General features: G+C 60.4%; 1 protein-coding gene across 3 annotated transcripts in view; it reads right to left on the bottom strand.

Annotated features, from left to right (window-relative positions):
• LINGO1 (leucine rich repeat and Ig domain containing 1) overlaps positions 1 to 12,635 on the bottom strand; it is a 128,632-nt gene that overhangs the window by 74,857 nt on the left and 41,140 nt on the right. For all 3 annotated transcript variants that reach the window (XM_067004080.1, XM_013194144.3, XM_048081434.2), the window contains one exon: positions 10,608 to 10,650. In XM_067004080.1, coding sequence (XP_066860181.1) covers positions 10,608 to 10,650 — 43 coding nt within the window. The remainder of the gene's footprint in view (positions 1 to 10,607; positions 10,651 to 12,635) is intronic.

Here is a 12,635-nt window from a genome sequence, read left to right as displayed (position 1 = left end):
TCACACCGGGGGGCTGGCGCTGTGCCTGCAGCGAGGCGGTGCCAGCAGCAGCCACTGGGGCTGGGGGCTGCGGCGTGCAGGTCGCACTGCATGGCTTCCCAGCAGCGAGCGTGTCGCGGGGTGGATGACCACGGCCCGGGGCCGTGCACCGGTCCCTGAGCTCCCCTGTGGCTCCAGAGATCCCAGTGAAGTCACCCGGTCACCCAGCTCTACATCAGGGGGCACGGCTGGATGCCGAACCAGCGCCGTCACCCCAACACGCAGCAAGGGCAGCGTGCCACATGCTGTATTTCATGGGATGGACAAGCCCTCAGTTTTACAAACTCCCCCGTGCCCCTCTGGCCCTCTGCCTGGGTGGCAGCAGGATGGCACCATCCCAAAACCAGCCCAGGGAGAGGAGCTGCGGGATGGGGAGGCTCCAGCCCAGCTGGGATCAGCCGCTGCAGCTCCCAGCCACTTCCCCAGCTTGCAGAGAGGTAAAGGACATGATGGAAACCCCTGCCCATGTGCAACAGCCCTGTGCTAGGCCTGGGGGTGTACGCAGGAGCTGGGAGCTGCTTCTCGTCTTGCTCCAGCATGTGGCCCAGCGTAAGGCACCATCTGTCAGCCGGGACAGCGCACCTGGGGAAAGACGTGGAAGGAGGAAAAGGGAGGGAGGGGAGGACGCAAAACCTCCTCACCAAGGTGGGACTCAGCAGCTGGCTGGGGACTGGCAGCTGGGGGTGAATGGGTGGCGATCCTCTCCCCACCACGAGCAACGACCGGTGTGTGGAAACCCCCACCAGGCCACGGGCAGGGCGTTTGAGCCAAAACACAGCGATAAAACCCATCGTGAGCCAGCAAACCAACCAAGGCACAGAACTTCAACCAGCCCAATGCCAACGGACACGCCACCTCTGAACCCTCTCGAAGCACACCATCGCCTTGGTCAACGTTGGTTCTGCGGGGACCTGAGGAACCACGGTGTCCCCAGGGGCTGTCCCCCCAGCACAAGGGCTGGCACCCCATGCCCCGGTTAACCCAGCCCTCTTGGCGCTGGTACCTGTTTTACCCCTCCGCACAGCTTCTCTTAATTGGGAGCTCGTTAATTATCCCAACGCTTTGCGGAGGAAATAAACAGCAATTAGAGAACCGAGCGGGGTTTTCACTCCCCGGCAGCCTCGCCGCCTCCCAGCCGCAGCTCCCACGCGGGCGCGCCGCTGCCCGGCCGCTCGCCGTCTGTTCCCCCGAGCAGGGCACGCGGCTCCTTCCTCCCTCGTGCTCTTCCTCCCTCTCCCCGCGTGGGAAGCGGCAGGCTGTCCCGCTCTCGCCTGCTCTCCCCGTCTTAAATCGCGGGGAAAAGGCGCTTTTCCTGCACGCCAGAAGGTTAGCGTGTTTAAAGAGAGCGCTGGAGCTTTTTTTATTAATGAGAATCGCTATAAAGAAAGCATCTTAATTAACATAATTATCCCGTTTGAGGGAGGCAGCCCGCACCTCGCAGACACTTTTCAAGCTGAAGACGCGGGCTGTCACACTCGGTCACCATTAAGCAAAACGAGCCGCTTTGCCTTGCCGAACCGCCCTGAATGCACGCGTTCCCCCACCGCAGGCCGAGCGGGGACGGCTTCGGGCTGTGGGATGGCGCAAGGGCAGCCAGCGGGGTCGGTCCCCTGCCCCCTGTGCCCCTCGTCCCTGCCTCCAGCACGGCCCCGTTGGCACTGAGGTACGTGCCCTGGGGCACACCCCGCTGGCGCCATCCCCCATCGTGGTGCCATTCCTCCACGGTCACTTTTGTCACGGGGAGAGCCCCCGGTGCAGCCCGGGCAGGACACTGCTGTACACCCTCATCAGCCGCCCAAAGTCATGCGCAGACACCTACTGAACTCGCTTCAGTGTTTTAGCAGGTATTTCCGCAGCTGCTTCGCTCTTTTCTAACATCTCGCCTTAATGCGTGGTATAGCAGACTGTTAACGATAAGTGCTTTTCATTAAAACCTCCTTTATTTAGGGAGGACAGCTCTGATGTGATGGGTCTGCCCTGAGAACTAGTGCCCCTGGAGGTGTTTGTGCCATGTCTTCAGTGCCAAACCAGTGCCATAATGGAGCCAGAGTCACCATGCCGAGCACCCCCTGTGGCCCTGGGGACACAGTCATGGCGTGGGCAATAGCTACCTGCAGGCAGGGTGAGGCAAAAACCCACAAAAGAGGGATTTTTAGTGGTTTTTTTCTTCCCTTCTGGCTATGGTTTCGTTAAGAAAACACAGTTTATGCAATCACGTGCTCCGCCTGTTGTCTGTCTCCCCTAATCACCCTCCAACTCAGCAGTCAAACTCCACAGAAGGTGACTGACAGCTAGAAATCTCAAAGATATTAAATTCCTGGCGGTTTTGTGAAAATAGGCAGGCAGATAAGAGCTGAGAGGTTTCCTCGTCTCGGCTGAGCCAGGCTGCGGCAGGAGCTGGGGTTCTGCGGGGCTCTGGAGGGCGAGGAGGGAAAACCATCAAAGCCCCAGTCCCGGGGCTGGGCTGGATCAGAGGGTGCCTCTTCCAGGACGCTGAAATCAGCCGGTCTGCAGGTGTCAGCCCCTGGAAAAGCAGCCCTCTGTACTGCTGGTAGGCGCCTAACGACCTGCTTCCAAGTAGGAAATGCAATTTCCATGGGAAATACGTGTTTTTCTTGGTGGAAGAATTAAAATATTCAGAAAGAAAAAAATCAAACACTTTCTCTGCTGCGGTTCAGCACAGACCGGAACATTGCAGGTGGCTGAAAAAGATGACAAAGTTTGGCTCCGATCCCTCCGTGTGCTCACAGTGCCACGTGCCCCCATCTCCCTGGGCTGGAGGTGCCTCCGAGCACCCCACCAGCACACGAGGGACCATGGCCAGGCAGTGGGACACAACCCACAGGTGGCACTTAGATGATTCTCTTGAAACGGTCTGCTTAAAAACCATGCTTTTCATTTTTTATTGCTTGCTTTTCCCCCAGGATGAAAAGACCCCACCGAGCCCATCCATCTGCATGGGGAGAGCCACCAGAAAAAATCCGGAAGCATCTTTAGCAAACAATTTCCACGTGGCACGTGCCTCTCCCCATGGTCTGCTGCCAGCTTCCCGGCAGGGAGGGCTCGAGCTGGGACAGGACATGAAACAGGAGGAGAGCAAGGGGCAGGGAGAGCAGAGCGAAGCCGGGGGCTTGCTGCTGTGCTGATTTTGCACGGCGCACGCGCGGGTTTTTTTTTGCATGCAGGCTGCGAAGCACCCACTTAGAGATGTCTCAAGACCTACTTGCAAGACCAAATAAAAATACCTCTCCTGGCCCTGGATCGCGAGAGCTGGGAAGGAGGTTTCCAAAATTGGCTCCTCTCCCTGCCTGTGCAGAGGCCGGGGCTGTGACTCCGCCGAGGAGCTGTTTGTAGGTCTCCGTTCGCGGGCTACCAGGCACGCAGCCTCGCCGCCCTCACCCCCAGCGCCCGCTCCCCGGTATAAATAGGGCTCCTTCCCGGGAACGTCTGGGTTGGAGGCGTTACACAACGCGGCTCGGCGGCTCTCCTGCCCGCATCCCCTCCCTCTGCTGCCCCGTCTCTGGACAGAAAGCAGCCCCGCGCTTCGGGAAGCCTTCCCCCCTGCACCACACGGGTGTCTTATCAAAAGCCAAAGCTGCGGCCAGCTGAACAGCGATGCTCATAAACGCCTTAGAAGGGAAATGTTAATGAGCACTGAGCGGAGGGTGAGAAAAGCCCTTAATCGCATTAGCTGCACTGCCAGGGCTGATGAGTGTCCCCAGGCTCGGCTCCCTGTCCAGCCAGGCGGCGCGAGCGGCCGGGCAAGCTCCCAGCCCCTGCTCACCACCCCGCCAGAGCCAGGCCGATTCCTTGCCTGACCCCAGGCACCCCTCTGTGGGGACGGTGCTCACGCCACGGGGCTCTGAAGTCACGGGTCCCAGCAGAATTCGGATAGCTCTGCCCAAACGGGAGGAGGAGGCACGGCACTGCTCCCCGGTGAGCTCTGATGGAGCTGGATGCTCTAGGGCGCGGCCAGACAGGGGGATACGGAGCAGAAACGAGCCCTCCCTTTGGGGACAGCCGGGCAGGGGACGCTGTCCCCATGCCAGCTCATGCCGAGCCCCCTTTGCAGGGTGCAGGGAGAAAGGAGCAGGGCCAGAAGGTGACGGAGGCAGACAGCGTGCAGGAAGGCTCCTCTCCTGCTTTACCCGCTGCAATTACCCATCCAGGCGGCCGGAGGGGAGGTGAGGGTGCAGTTTATGCACTGCAGCTCGGGTTGCATAAAGAAGCCACGTGCTGGGTTTTATGCTGGAAACGCTGCTCCGAGCTTGTGTAACTGTCTGCTTTTTTTTATGCGGCCAGGAAATTACGATATAAAAATATACATATAAAAATCACGGTTTCCCTCCGATTAAACAGCCACGTGAGCTGTGCCTTTTGTGCTGCCCTGCCTTTGGTCCCGCATGCCCTCCACGTGCACGCACACACGTGCCGCTCCACGACACACGGGGCCGTGGTTTTTTACAACCTGCAGATCCCCCTTGGGGGAAAAGGTGGTTTAATTTTTATTATAACCTTAAAAAGGAGACTAGCGAGGCATCTCGGCCATAAATTTTGGAAGCGACATTTACGTCTGGGCACATTATAGATGGTGATGGACAAACCTCGAGCGCAGGGCCTCGGTTCAGAGAAGCAGCCATCTCCTGGGAAAGGCGGCTGCTGCTCCGGCTTGGCTCTGCCTGGAAGATCTCCCTCCTCTGCTTGTTCCCTGTCCCCAGCTTGTGTCCCCTTTTGCCTCGCTGAGGGCTCTTGGGACACTTTCTGGTCTCCAGAGACATTACCTCTAAGAAACCCCAGCCTCCTGGTGCAGAGGGTACCAGCACAGCCACGCTCCTCGCTCAGCAGCTTGCCCATGAAAGCGTTTCTGGCCAGCTCAGATTGCTGCCCATCCTGGCCAGGGCACAATGGCCGTTGCTGTAAGAGCGCAATAGATCTTCTTGGTCACTGAATCCGGCTCCCTGCTAGCCAGGAGCCTGCCAAGTTTCAATTTGAATCCACATAAAAGATCTCAACATCTGGGTGTTTAATTACCGGGCCTGGAAATCAGGCTCCGCAGAGCCCTATCAGGCTGTTCCAGCTCCCTGGAGCTGGCTGCGGAGCACGCCAGGACCGGCTCCGGGCAGCCCGGCACTTCCAGCCCCGGCTGAAGGTGCAAAGGCGGAGGGAAACAGAAAGTGGAGAGAAACCCAAGGCAGAGCTCGGGGGAGCAGGGACCACAGAAGCTCCTGAGCATGGTGCTGGTGAAGCTGCCCCACCTCCTGTCCGTCTGTCCTGCCCTGCCCTGCACCCAAGCTCGCCCAGCCCCGTGCTGCTGTTGTTATTGGGATACCTGGCTAATTGCTCAGGGAAATCGGGCAGCTAAGTGTGATGTAGTTTGTGGCACGGTTATTTGCGCCCAGGAGAAGGCAGGTGACAAATTAGGAGGTGGCAGACCCACTGTCACATCCCTGAGCTGGCCACCACGCCGCCCCACTGCCGATGTATGGGGCCACAAAGAGGCATCGTGCATGAACTGCTGGGGAGCAGGAGCTCTTGTGCCCGAAGGCCGAGAGCTAAAAGGCTGCGGGGTGTGGAGCTAATTAATACCCTCCAGGGGTGCCTGTCCTGGCCCCAGCAGCCGTGAGCATCTTTGCCCGTGCTGTATTTTGGGGTCAGCAGCCCAGCAGATGCGCAAAGGGTCCTGAGCCACCGCACCCACAACGGCACCAAATGGAGGAGCTCTGCTTTTGTGCACACGTTTCCATCGGCGTGTTCTGGAGGAAGGGATGGGCAGAGCCAGCAATAAGTACCTTGGCTTTAGCGCTGACTTTAAAAGATTATTAATAGCAGAAGGAAGCCTGATGAAGCCGGCAGCCTTGGCAGGGCTGAGCAGCAGCGACGCCAGCACCAGCTCGGATGGCACCGGGCTGAGCAGTGGCACCTCTGGGACCGCTTTCCCTGGCAGCAGCAGCTTGCTCTGGGCTGTCTGGGAGCCTTAATTCCTCCTCTGCCCTGCCTGACGGCCTCACCGCACCCGACAGTCCCCGGGGACTGAGAATAAGGATGGGCATCAGGGCAGCGGGCACCAGGGGACATGTCAGCAGAGCTCCTCCAGCCCCAGAGGGGCTGGGAAAATCAGCAGCCGCGTTGCGCGCTTGGCCATGCTCATCTGCCTCCCTGGGGAGCTTTGGGATACGGCCACGGGCACAGCCCAAACCTGCCCCAGAGCACGCGGGTGAGGGAGGAGGCAAAGAGAAGGGCACAGGGACGGGCAAGGGGCAACGAGGTCTGGGGACGGTGCTGCGACAGAGATGCTCACGGCCACGGGTGCCCGTTTGCCAGAGGCCCCCCAGGGGGCTGGGGCAGGCGCTGGGAGGCAGGAAGCCCCGAGCGGCCCTCCTCCCTCCCCAGGACACTGTGTTTTCTGAAAGGCAGCTTACTGTGGGCATAAGGGAGCCCACGTCCTTCTGAGTTAAGCTCAAGGAAAAGGTCTAAAGATTTTTCATTGTTTTGTCTGGGCGAGCTGCTGGGAGCACCAGCAGCTCAATTTGTATTGATAAAAGCCTCTCGCCTCTGAAAACATGGGACCAGTTCTGCCCCTGACAGGAAAACGTGGGCAATGCGGAGCCTCAGATCACAAAGCCCAGTTGTTTCTGTGCATTTCTGCAGGGCCACGAGGCAAAAAAACACATCTGACAGCATCTGCAAAAAGAGACGTCGTGAAACCCAGAGACCGGCGGGCAGAGCAGGCTCCCAGCCCCTTCCACGGGCGGCACCGAGCCCGGCTGAAGGACACCCTCGTCACCATAGCTCCCGCAAGGTGCTCTTCTTGCTCGCCCTCATTTGGCACCCCAAAGTGAGCTCCCGGCCGTGCTGGCACCTCCTCCGAGGTGCTGCCACGGACCACGGGGGGACAGAGCAGCGGGAGAGCAGGCAGCAAGCGGGCGACGTCCCCATCACAGAGGGACCGTGGGGCTGGCTGGAAGACGTCCAATTAGTTAACGAGCACTCCAGTGCTAAGCCTTGTCTGCAGTCAGTAATTAATTGCCACAAGACAAGCAGCAGCGCACACGTTTGAGGAGCTCGTGCCTGTCCTAAGGATGGGAGGTGTCCCAGAGGGTGAGTAGGACCCCGGTGCCACACTGCCCAGGCAAGGGAGGTGGCACGGGCGGTCTCCGGTGGCAGGCGAAGGGGACAGCTTCTGCCCCAAACCTGTCCTGAAATGGTGGGGAGCAGCTGGCAACTCTTTGGGATTTTGGAAAAAGGGATGGATTTTGGAAAGGGGTTTTGGAAAGGATGATCTGGATCCCCAAGAGACACGCATCCCCCTGTGCAGCACCAGGAGCGAGCACCACACCGCTCCCCGACGGCTCGTACCAGGAGCTGGCACATGGGGACACGGAGCAGCAGCCGAGCGTGGCCCTGGACCCCACGTTCGTAGCGGCACGTCGCACGCCCGCTGCAGGCACGCAGCCCCTGCAGGCTCTGCTTCTGATGAGCAGCGCTGCAGTAATTAAGCGAAGAGGAGACGTCAGCCAGGCAAGCACCTCCCACTTCCACCAGCCACAATCACCCACTGTGATTTTGGAAACCCTGGGATCATTTCTTCACGTTTCTTTCCCTCCCCAGCACCCTGTTGCTTCTGCTGGGGACACCAGGCAGCTCCGTGGGCATGAGCTGCTTCAGCAAAACACCACCTGCAGCAAACAGCGGAGCCAAAAGGCAGCACCGAGGGGTGGCTGTGCCCACCCCTGCGCCCAGCACGGGGCGCAGGGAGCGAGGCAGAGCTTTTGTCAGCCCTGCTTTTGGCTCTGCCTCCAGCAGAGAGGGGAGGTGTGTCGCTGCAAGCCTCAGCCCTTCGCCTTCTGGATGCGAGCAGCCTCCTGCCAGGCTCCTCCAGTGGAAAAGCAGCGGCAGAGCTGGGGGAAGGAGGAGCAGACCTCCTGCCGGGTGCCGGCACCCGCACCAGGGGGCTCTGCCTGGCACCGTGCGGGGGGAAGCTGCAGAACAGTTCTGCGCCTGGCCACCGTGATAAATTAGCCAGAGAGCCGGGCATTTCACGCGGCTGCCTCGTCCCCTGCCAGCGTGCCAACGTGATTAATTTTCAGTGCAGATGAAGCTCGTTTATCACGGGCACGTGACGACCACGCAGCCGGCGGGGGCGAGCGGCGAGCGCAGGGGGACGAAGGCACAAGGCAGCGAGGAGCCATGCTCGGGGCAGCGCCGGGAGGAGTTTGCCACGTTCGGCTGCGATTAAGCACGCCGGGGAAGGAGAGCCCCGCGTGGGCTGGGAGCTTTTATCTCCGCTAACACAGGCGGCCGTGCGGCGGGAGGAGAGTAAGAGGATTGGGGAGCAGCAGCTGCGAGCCGATTACTGCGCTTGGGAGAGGCAACACTGCCTCTGCTGCCGTGCAGCCCTCTTCTCCCCTCGCTACCCTCTCCTTGAGGCTGTTTTCCACCCCATCCTCTTTTTTTTCCGCCCCACAGCTCCTGGGAGAGGCACGTGCTCCTGCGTCCAGCATCGTCGCCCCGCGAGCAGCCACGTGGCGGCACGGCTCCGCTCGTGCTCCGGGAGGAAGCACCAGGAAGGCAGAGCTGCCTGAGCTCCCTGACGTCACCCTGCCCGGCACGGGGAATCGCTCTGCCTGCTCACCGCCCGCGGAAGCGAGTTGCTGCCCGTGCTGGAGCGGGGCCCGAGGCGGCTGTGCTGCTGGCACGGCGCGGCACGGCTCGGCTCTCCCGAGGACCAGCGTGCCGAGGCAGGGCGGCAAACTGTCCCCCGGCTCCGGGGCTTCTGGCTCCGACTTTTGCGCAGAGAATGGAGACACCGAGCGTTACTGCTGGACACCAGGATTGGCAAGCGGATGCGCAACAGAGGAGAGAGGCAGGAGGTGCACAGCAGGCACGGCACTCAGGTTGCATCGCTGCCACATGGCCAGCAGCCTGGGGAACCGGGAAACAACAGCAGCAGGGACGTCATTTAGGAAAAGAAAGCAATTTCCTCCACGCCCGAGCATCTTGTCTCAGCCTACAGAGGCAGCAGCCGTGGAAGCGACGCAGCAGGAGTGTGGCCAGGCCACGCAGGCCACCAACGGCGGTGACAAAGCCTCGGGCCAGTGGCAGTGCATGTGGTGGGACACAATTATCGGCCCTACGGGCAGTGCCGAGCAGAGAAGATGCGTTTTTTGCTATATTTAATTCTTAAAGAAAACGTGCCGAGAGGCCAGCCGGGAAGACGACGCGATAGGCGATGGCCCTGCTGCTCTGGGGGCAGCCCTGCTAATTTCTCTCAGCACAGAAGCGGTGCTGTTTCTGCTGGGTTAAATTACACTTAGAAAACCCAGGGTGACTTGGGAGGCGCGAGAACATCACACACAGAGGGGATTTAGGGACCAGCTCAAAGAAGATGGCAAAGGGGGGTGTCATGCTGCCCCGTGCCGACCACAATTCCCAGTCCGTGGGGATGCTGGGACACACGCACACACTCGGGCTCACACAGCGCTCCTGCCACCCTGCTGCACAACCCCGAGCACAGCCAGGGCCCCGTGAGGCCGTGTCCCCAAAGCCTGGCCCCAACAACATCCGTGCCTTCAAAGGCACCCCGACCCGCGCACCCCTGCTGCCCCAGCACCCCCTGCACGTGGGGTGTTTCACCCTGAGAACTGCACCTTTTTCTTGAAGACGCAGTTTCCAGAGATGGTAGCAGCATTAAGAACGTATTTTTTTAAAAAAAAAATAAAGGAACTGAAGGATTTTTGCATTTGTTTACTGAGCTCCATGGCTGGAACAGGGACTCAGCCAGGCCTGGTGCACCCTGCGAGCACCCTGCCGTGAAGCAGAAAGCGACCAGGGCGCTGCAGCGAGCCCGCTGCGGAAAGGTTGCAGTGATGGCACTGCCTGGCCCGGCACCGTGAGGCCAGGGCTGCGACCTCTGACTTTCACGTTTCTTCCAAAGTGCTCCGATTACGCCACATCCAAACCCTGCTCCTCCACCAGGTCCCTGGGGAGGTTTTGCTCCTCTCCCACCTGCTGCTTCACCCTCTGCTCTTTCCAGAGCTCCCAGTGCCACCCCCGAGCACCTCGGTGCGGTGGTGGCAGAGGCATCCCTGCTTTTATTTAAATCATCATGTCAATTACTCAACAGAAACGCAAAGTTCTCATCCGTCAAAGTTTACCCAGAAGGATCAAAGATGCCCACACACCTTCCCTCTGCAGATTACAGAAAGGCAGCGATGAATGTTTCCCAGCCAGCTTTCACTCGGCACAGAAATAACCGCGCCAGCACGCACGCCTCTATTTGTGCTGGGCCAAAACGCGCCGGGGGCCGCATCCCGGGCTCCTCCCCTGGGAGCAGCACACAGGCAGCTGCGCGGGCCACATGGAGCAGCAGCAGTGGAGGTGGGATGGGGAGACCTCTCCAGAGCCTGGGTGATGGGGAATATAACCCGGCCATCACAGCCAACCTGCCCGCTCTGCTTTGGGAGAGCTCCCCGCAGCAGGAGGGGTTCCCTCCCTCGCCCCACCAGCACACAGAGGATGCTCCAGCACCAGGCACACCCGCAGCGAGGAGGAAACGCGATGGCACTTACCGGAGCCGAAATCTTGCGAGGACCTGCTGGCTAGGCACGGAACCTGGAAGGGAGCAGAGAGAGAGACGTGCTTCAGTGGGCTGGCTGCCGACAGCAGCGGGCATTTTAGAAGGGGGACGCGGGAGGGCTGGCGTCGCACCAGCCCTGCGGGGAGGGGTCCTGCCTCCCAGCCACCCCCGGCAGCACGCGGAGCTGGCAGGGGGCTGCTGGCTGCGGGACAGCCCCAGGCATCACCAGGTTCACTCGGTCTGAACCCTCCTGGCTCGGCTCTCAGCCACTGTGCTGGGTCGCTGCCAGGTGCCCAAGCCTAGGAGCAAGAAAACGGAGCCTTCCCCCTGCACCCTGAGCCACGTGGGCTCACATGGGGCTTTTGGGGTGGGCCAGGCTGCCACCTCCTCCCTCCACCTTGCACAGCGCCAGCAGCCTCCGTGGGGACACCATCCTGGGGGACACCATCACCATCCTGGGGGACACGTCCTGGGGGTCCCCGCCGAGGAGCACCGAGGCTCCCGGTCACGCAGGGCCCAGCATCCCAGAAGACTCGTGCTTCAGCAGAGGAAGCGGGGTGTGCTGGGAGGGAACTTTTACTCGCTTTGAATCCGTAAATTAGTTCTCGCACCCAGGCTTTGCATCTGCTGAGAGCCTGCTGCCCCTTCCCACGCCAGCCAAGGCTGCGCACCCACGCCGAGGAGCTGCGTGGTGCTCCTGCTGGCTGCTCCTGTCTCTTACCACTCTCCGTGCCAATAGCTGCGATGGGGTGCAGGCACACCCCAAAACAGAGAGATGCACTGCTGGCACCCGCCCTGGTCCAGCACTTAGCGCTCCCCTCTCTGGTACCTCACCAGCCCGGGTACGGCGCTATGCAAATCCATGCAAAGGAGTCACAACAACTATAAATATCCGTGAAAAATCTTCCCATAAATACGAGGGAAGGGGAATTTACAGCGCTTTCTTTGGAGATTTCTCCAGGTGTTCCCTATTAAGCCATTGTGTTCGTTTGCATAAGTATTCCTCAGACAATAACGCACAGGCTGCAATCAGTTACCGGCTCTGCAAACAGAGCAGCGGCGGGCGCGCCGCACTCCAGCAGCCAGCCGTAAAGATGACAGACGGGCTCCTGACGTCACCAGCTCTTGGGGGGGGTGTTTTAAATCAGCCACAGCCAGCAACAGGTTGTGCTCACCCGATCCTACGGCGGGAGGACGAGGGGACGAGCTGGGACCCTTTGGTCATGTCCCAAGGGACAGCCCGCTGCTCGGTCCCTGCTCGGGGACGCTGCCTGGCATTGCCCTGCTCCTTCGGAAGAGGGAAAAGGAGCAAAGTCTTCCTCCCCCCCTCACCACACACCAGGCCTCATCCTGAGCAGCTCTTGCGAGGCTGCTGTTGTGTTTTTCAGATGTGACAGCTCTTTGCGTGTTCAACGCGTCCCTATCACGGCTTCCGTGTCCTTCTGGGGAGATGGGAGGGAGACAGGAGGAAGAACAACACATTTTCTCCCCGCACGAAATTCCGAGCATGTCCTCCGCTGAGTGCAATTACTGTGTATATGACTCCTGTAATCTGGCTAATACAGTTAAGTATGCTGGAGATTAAGGGATTTCGGACTGCAAAGTCCATTTCATCCAGCCAGGCCTGTGCGAGGCGATGCCAGCAGAGAAATGCTCCTGCAGAGGCACCCGGACCGAGCCGGGGCAGGCACACCACATCCCCAGGGGGCTCTCAGCAGGGAGAGCAGTCCCCACACTGTCCTCCCCGGGCAGGGAGCACGGGGACAGCACCGCATCGCCCCCAGCACGACCAGCCTGGAGCTGGTGGTGCCCAAATTCAGCATCTGCAGGAGCTGGCGGCTCTTGATGGCCACGGCCCCAGCTGGGACCCGAAGAGGCTCCTCGGGGCTGCTCCTGACCTCGTGCCCAGCAGTGGGGGAACATCGCTGGCCATACAGCACACACAGCCCGTTAGGGGATGTTCTCCGCTGGCTCTGCGTGCAGCGCGGCCGGCTGGGCTGCCCAGGTGTTGGAGTGGATG

The sequence above is a fragment of the Anser cygnoides genome, chromosome 11, assembly GCF_040182565.1.
Source record: "Anser cygnoides isolate HZ-2024a breed goose chromosome 11, Taihu_goose_T2T_genome, whole genome shotgun sequence".
Classification (NCBI taxonomy): domain Eukaryota; kingdom Metazoa; phylum Chordata; class Aves; order Anseriformes; family Anatidae; genus Anser; species Anser cygnoides.
Note: the sequence above shows the minus strand (reverse complement) of the source record. Positions and strands in the feature narration are given on the sequence as shown.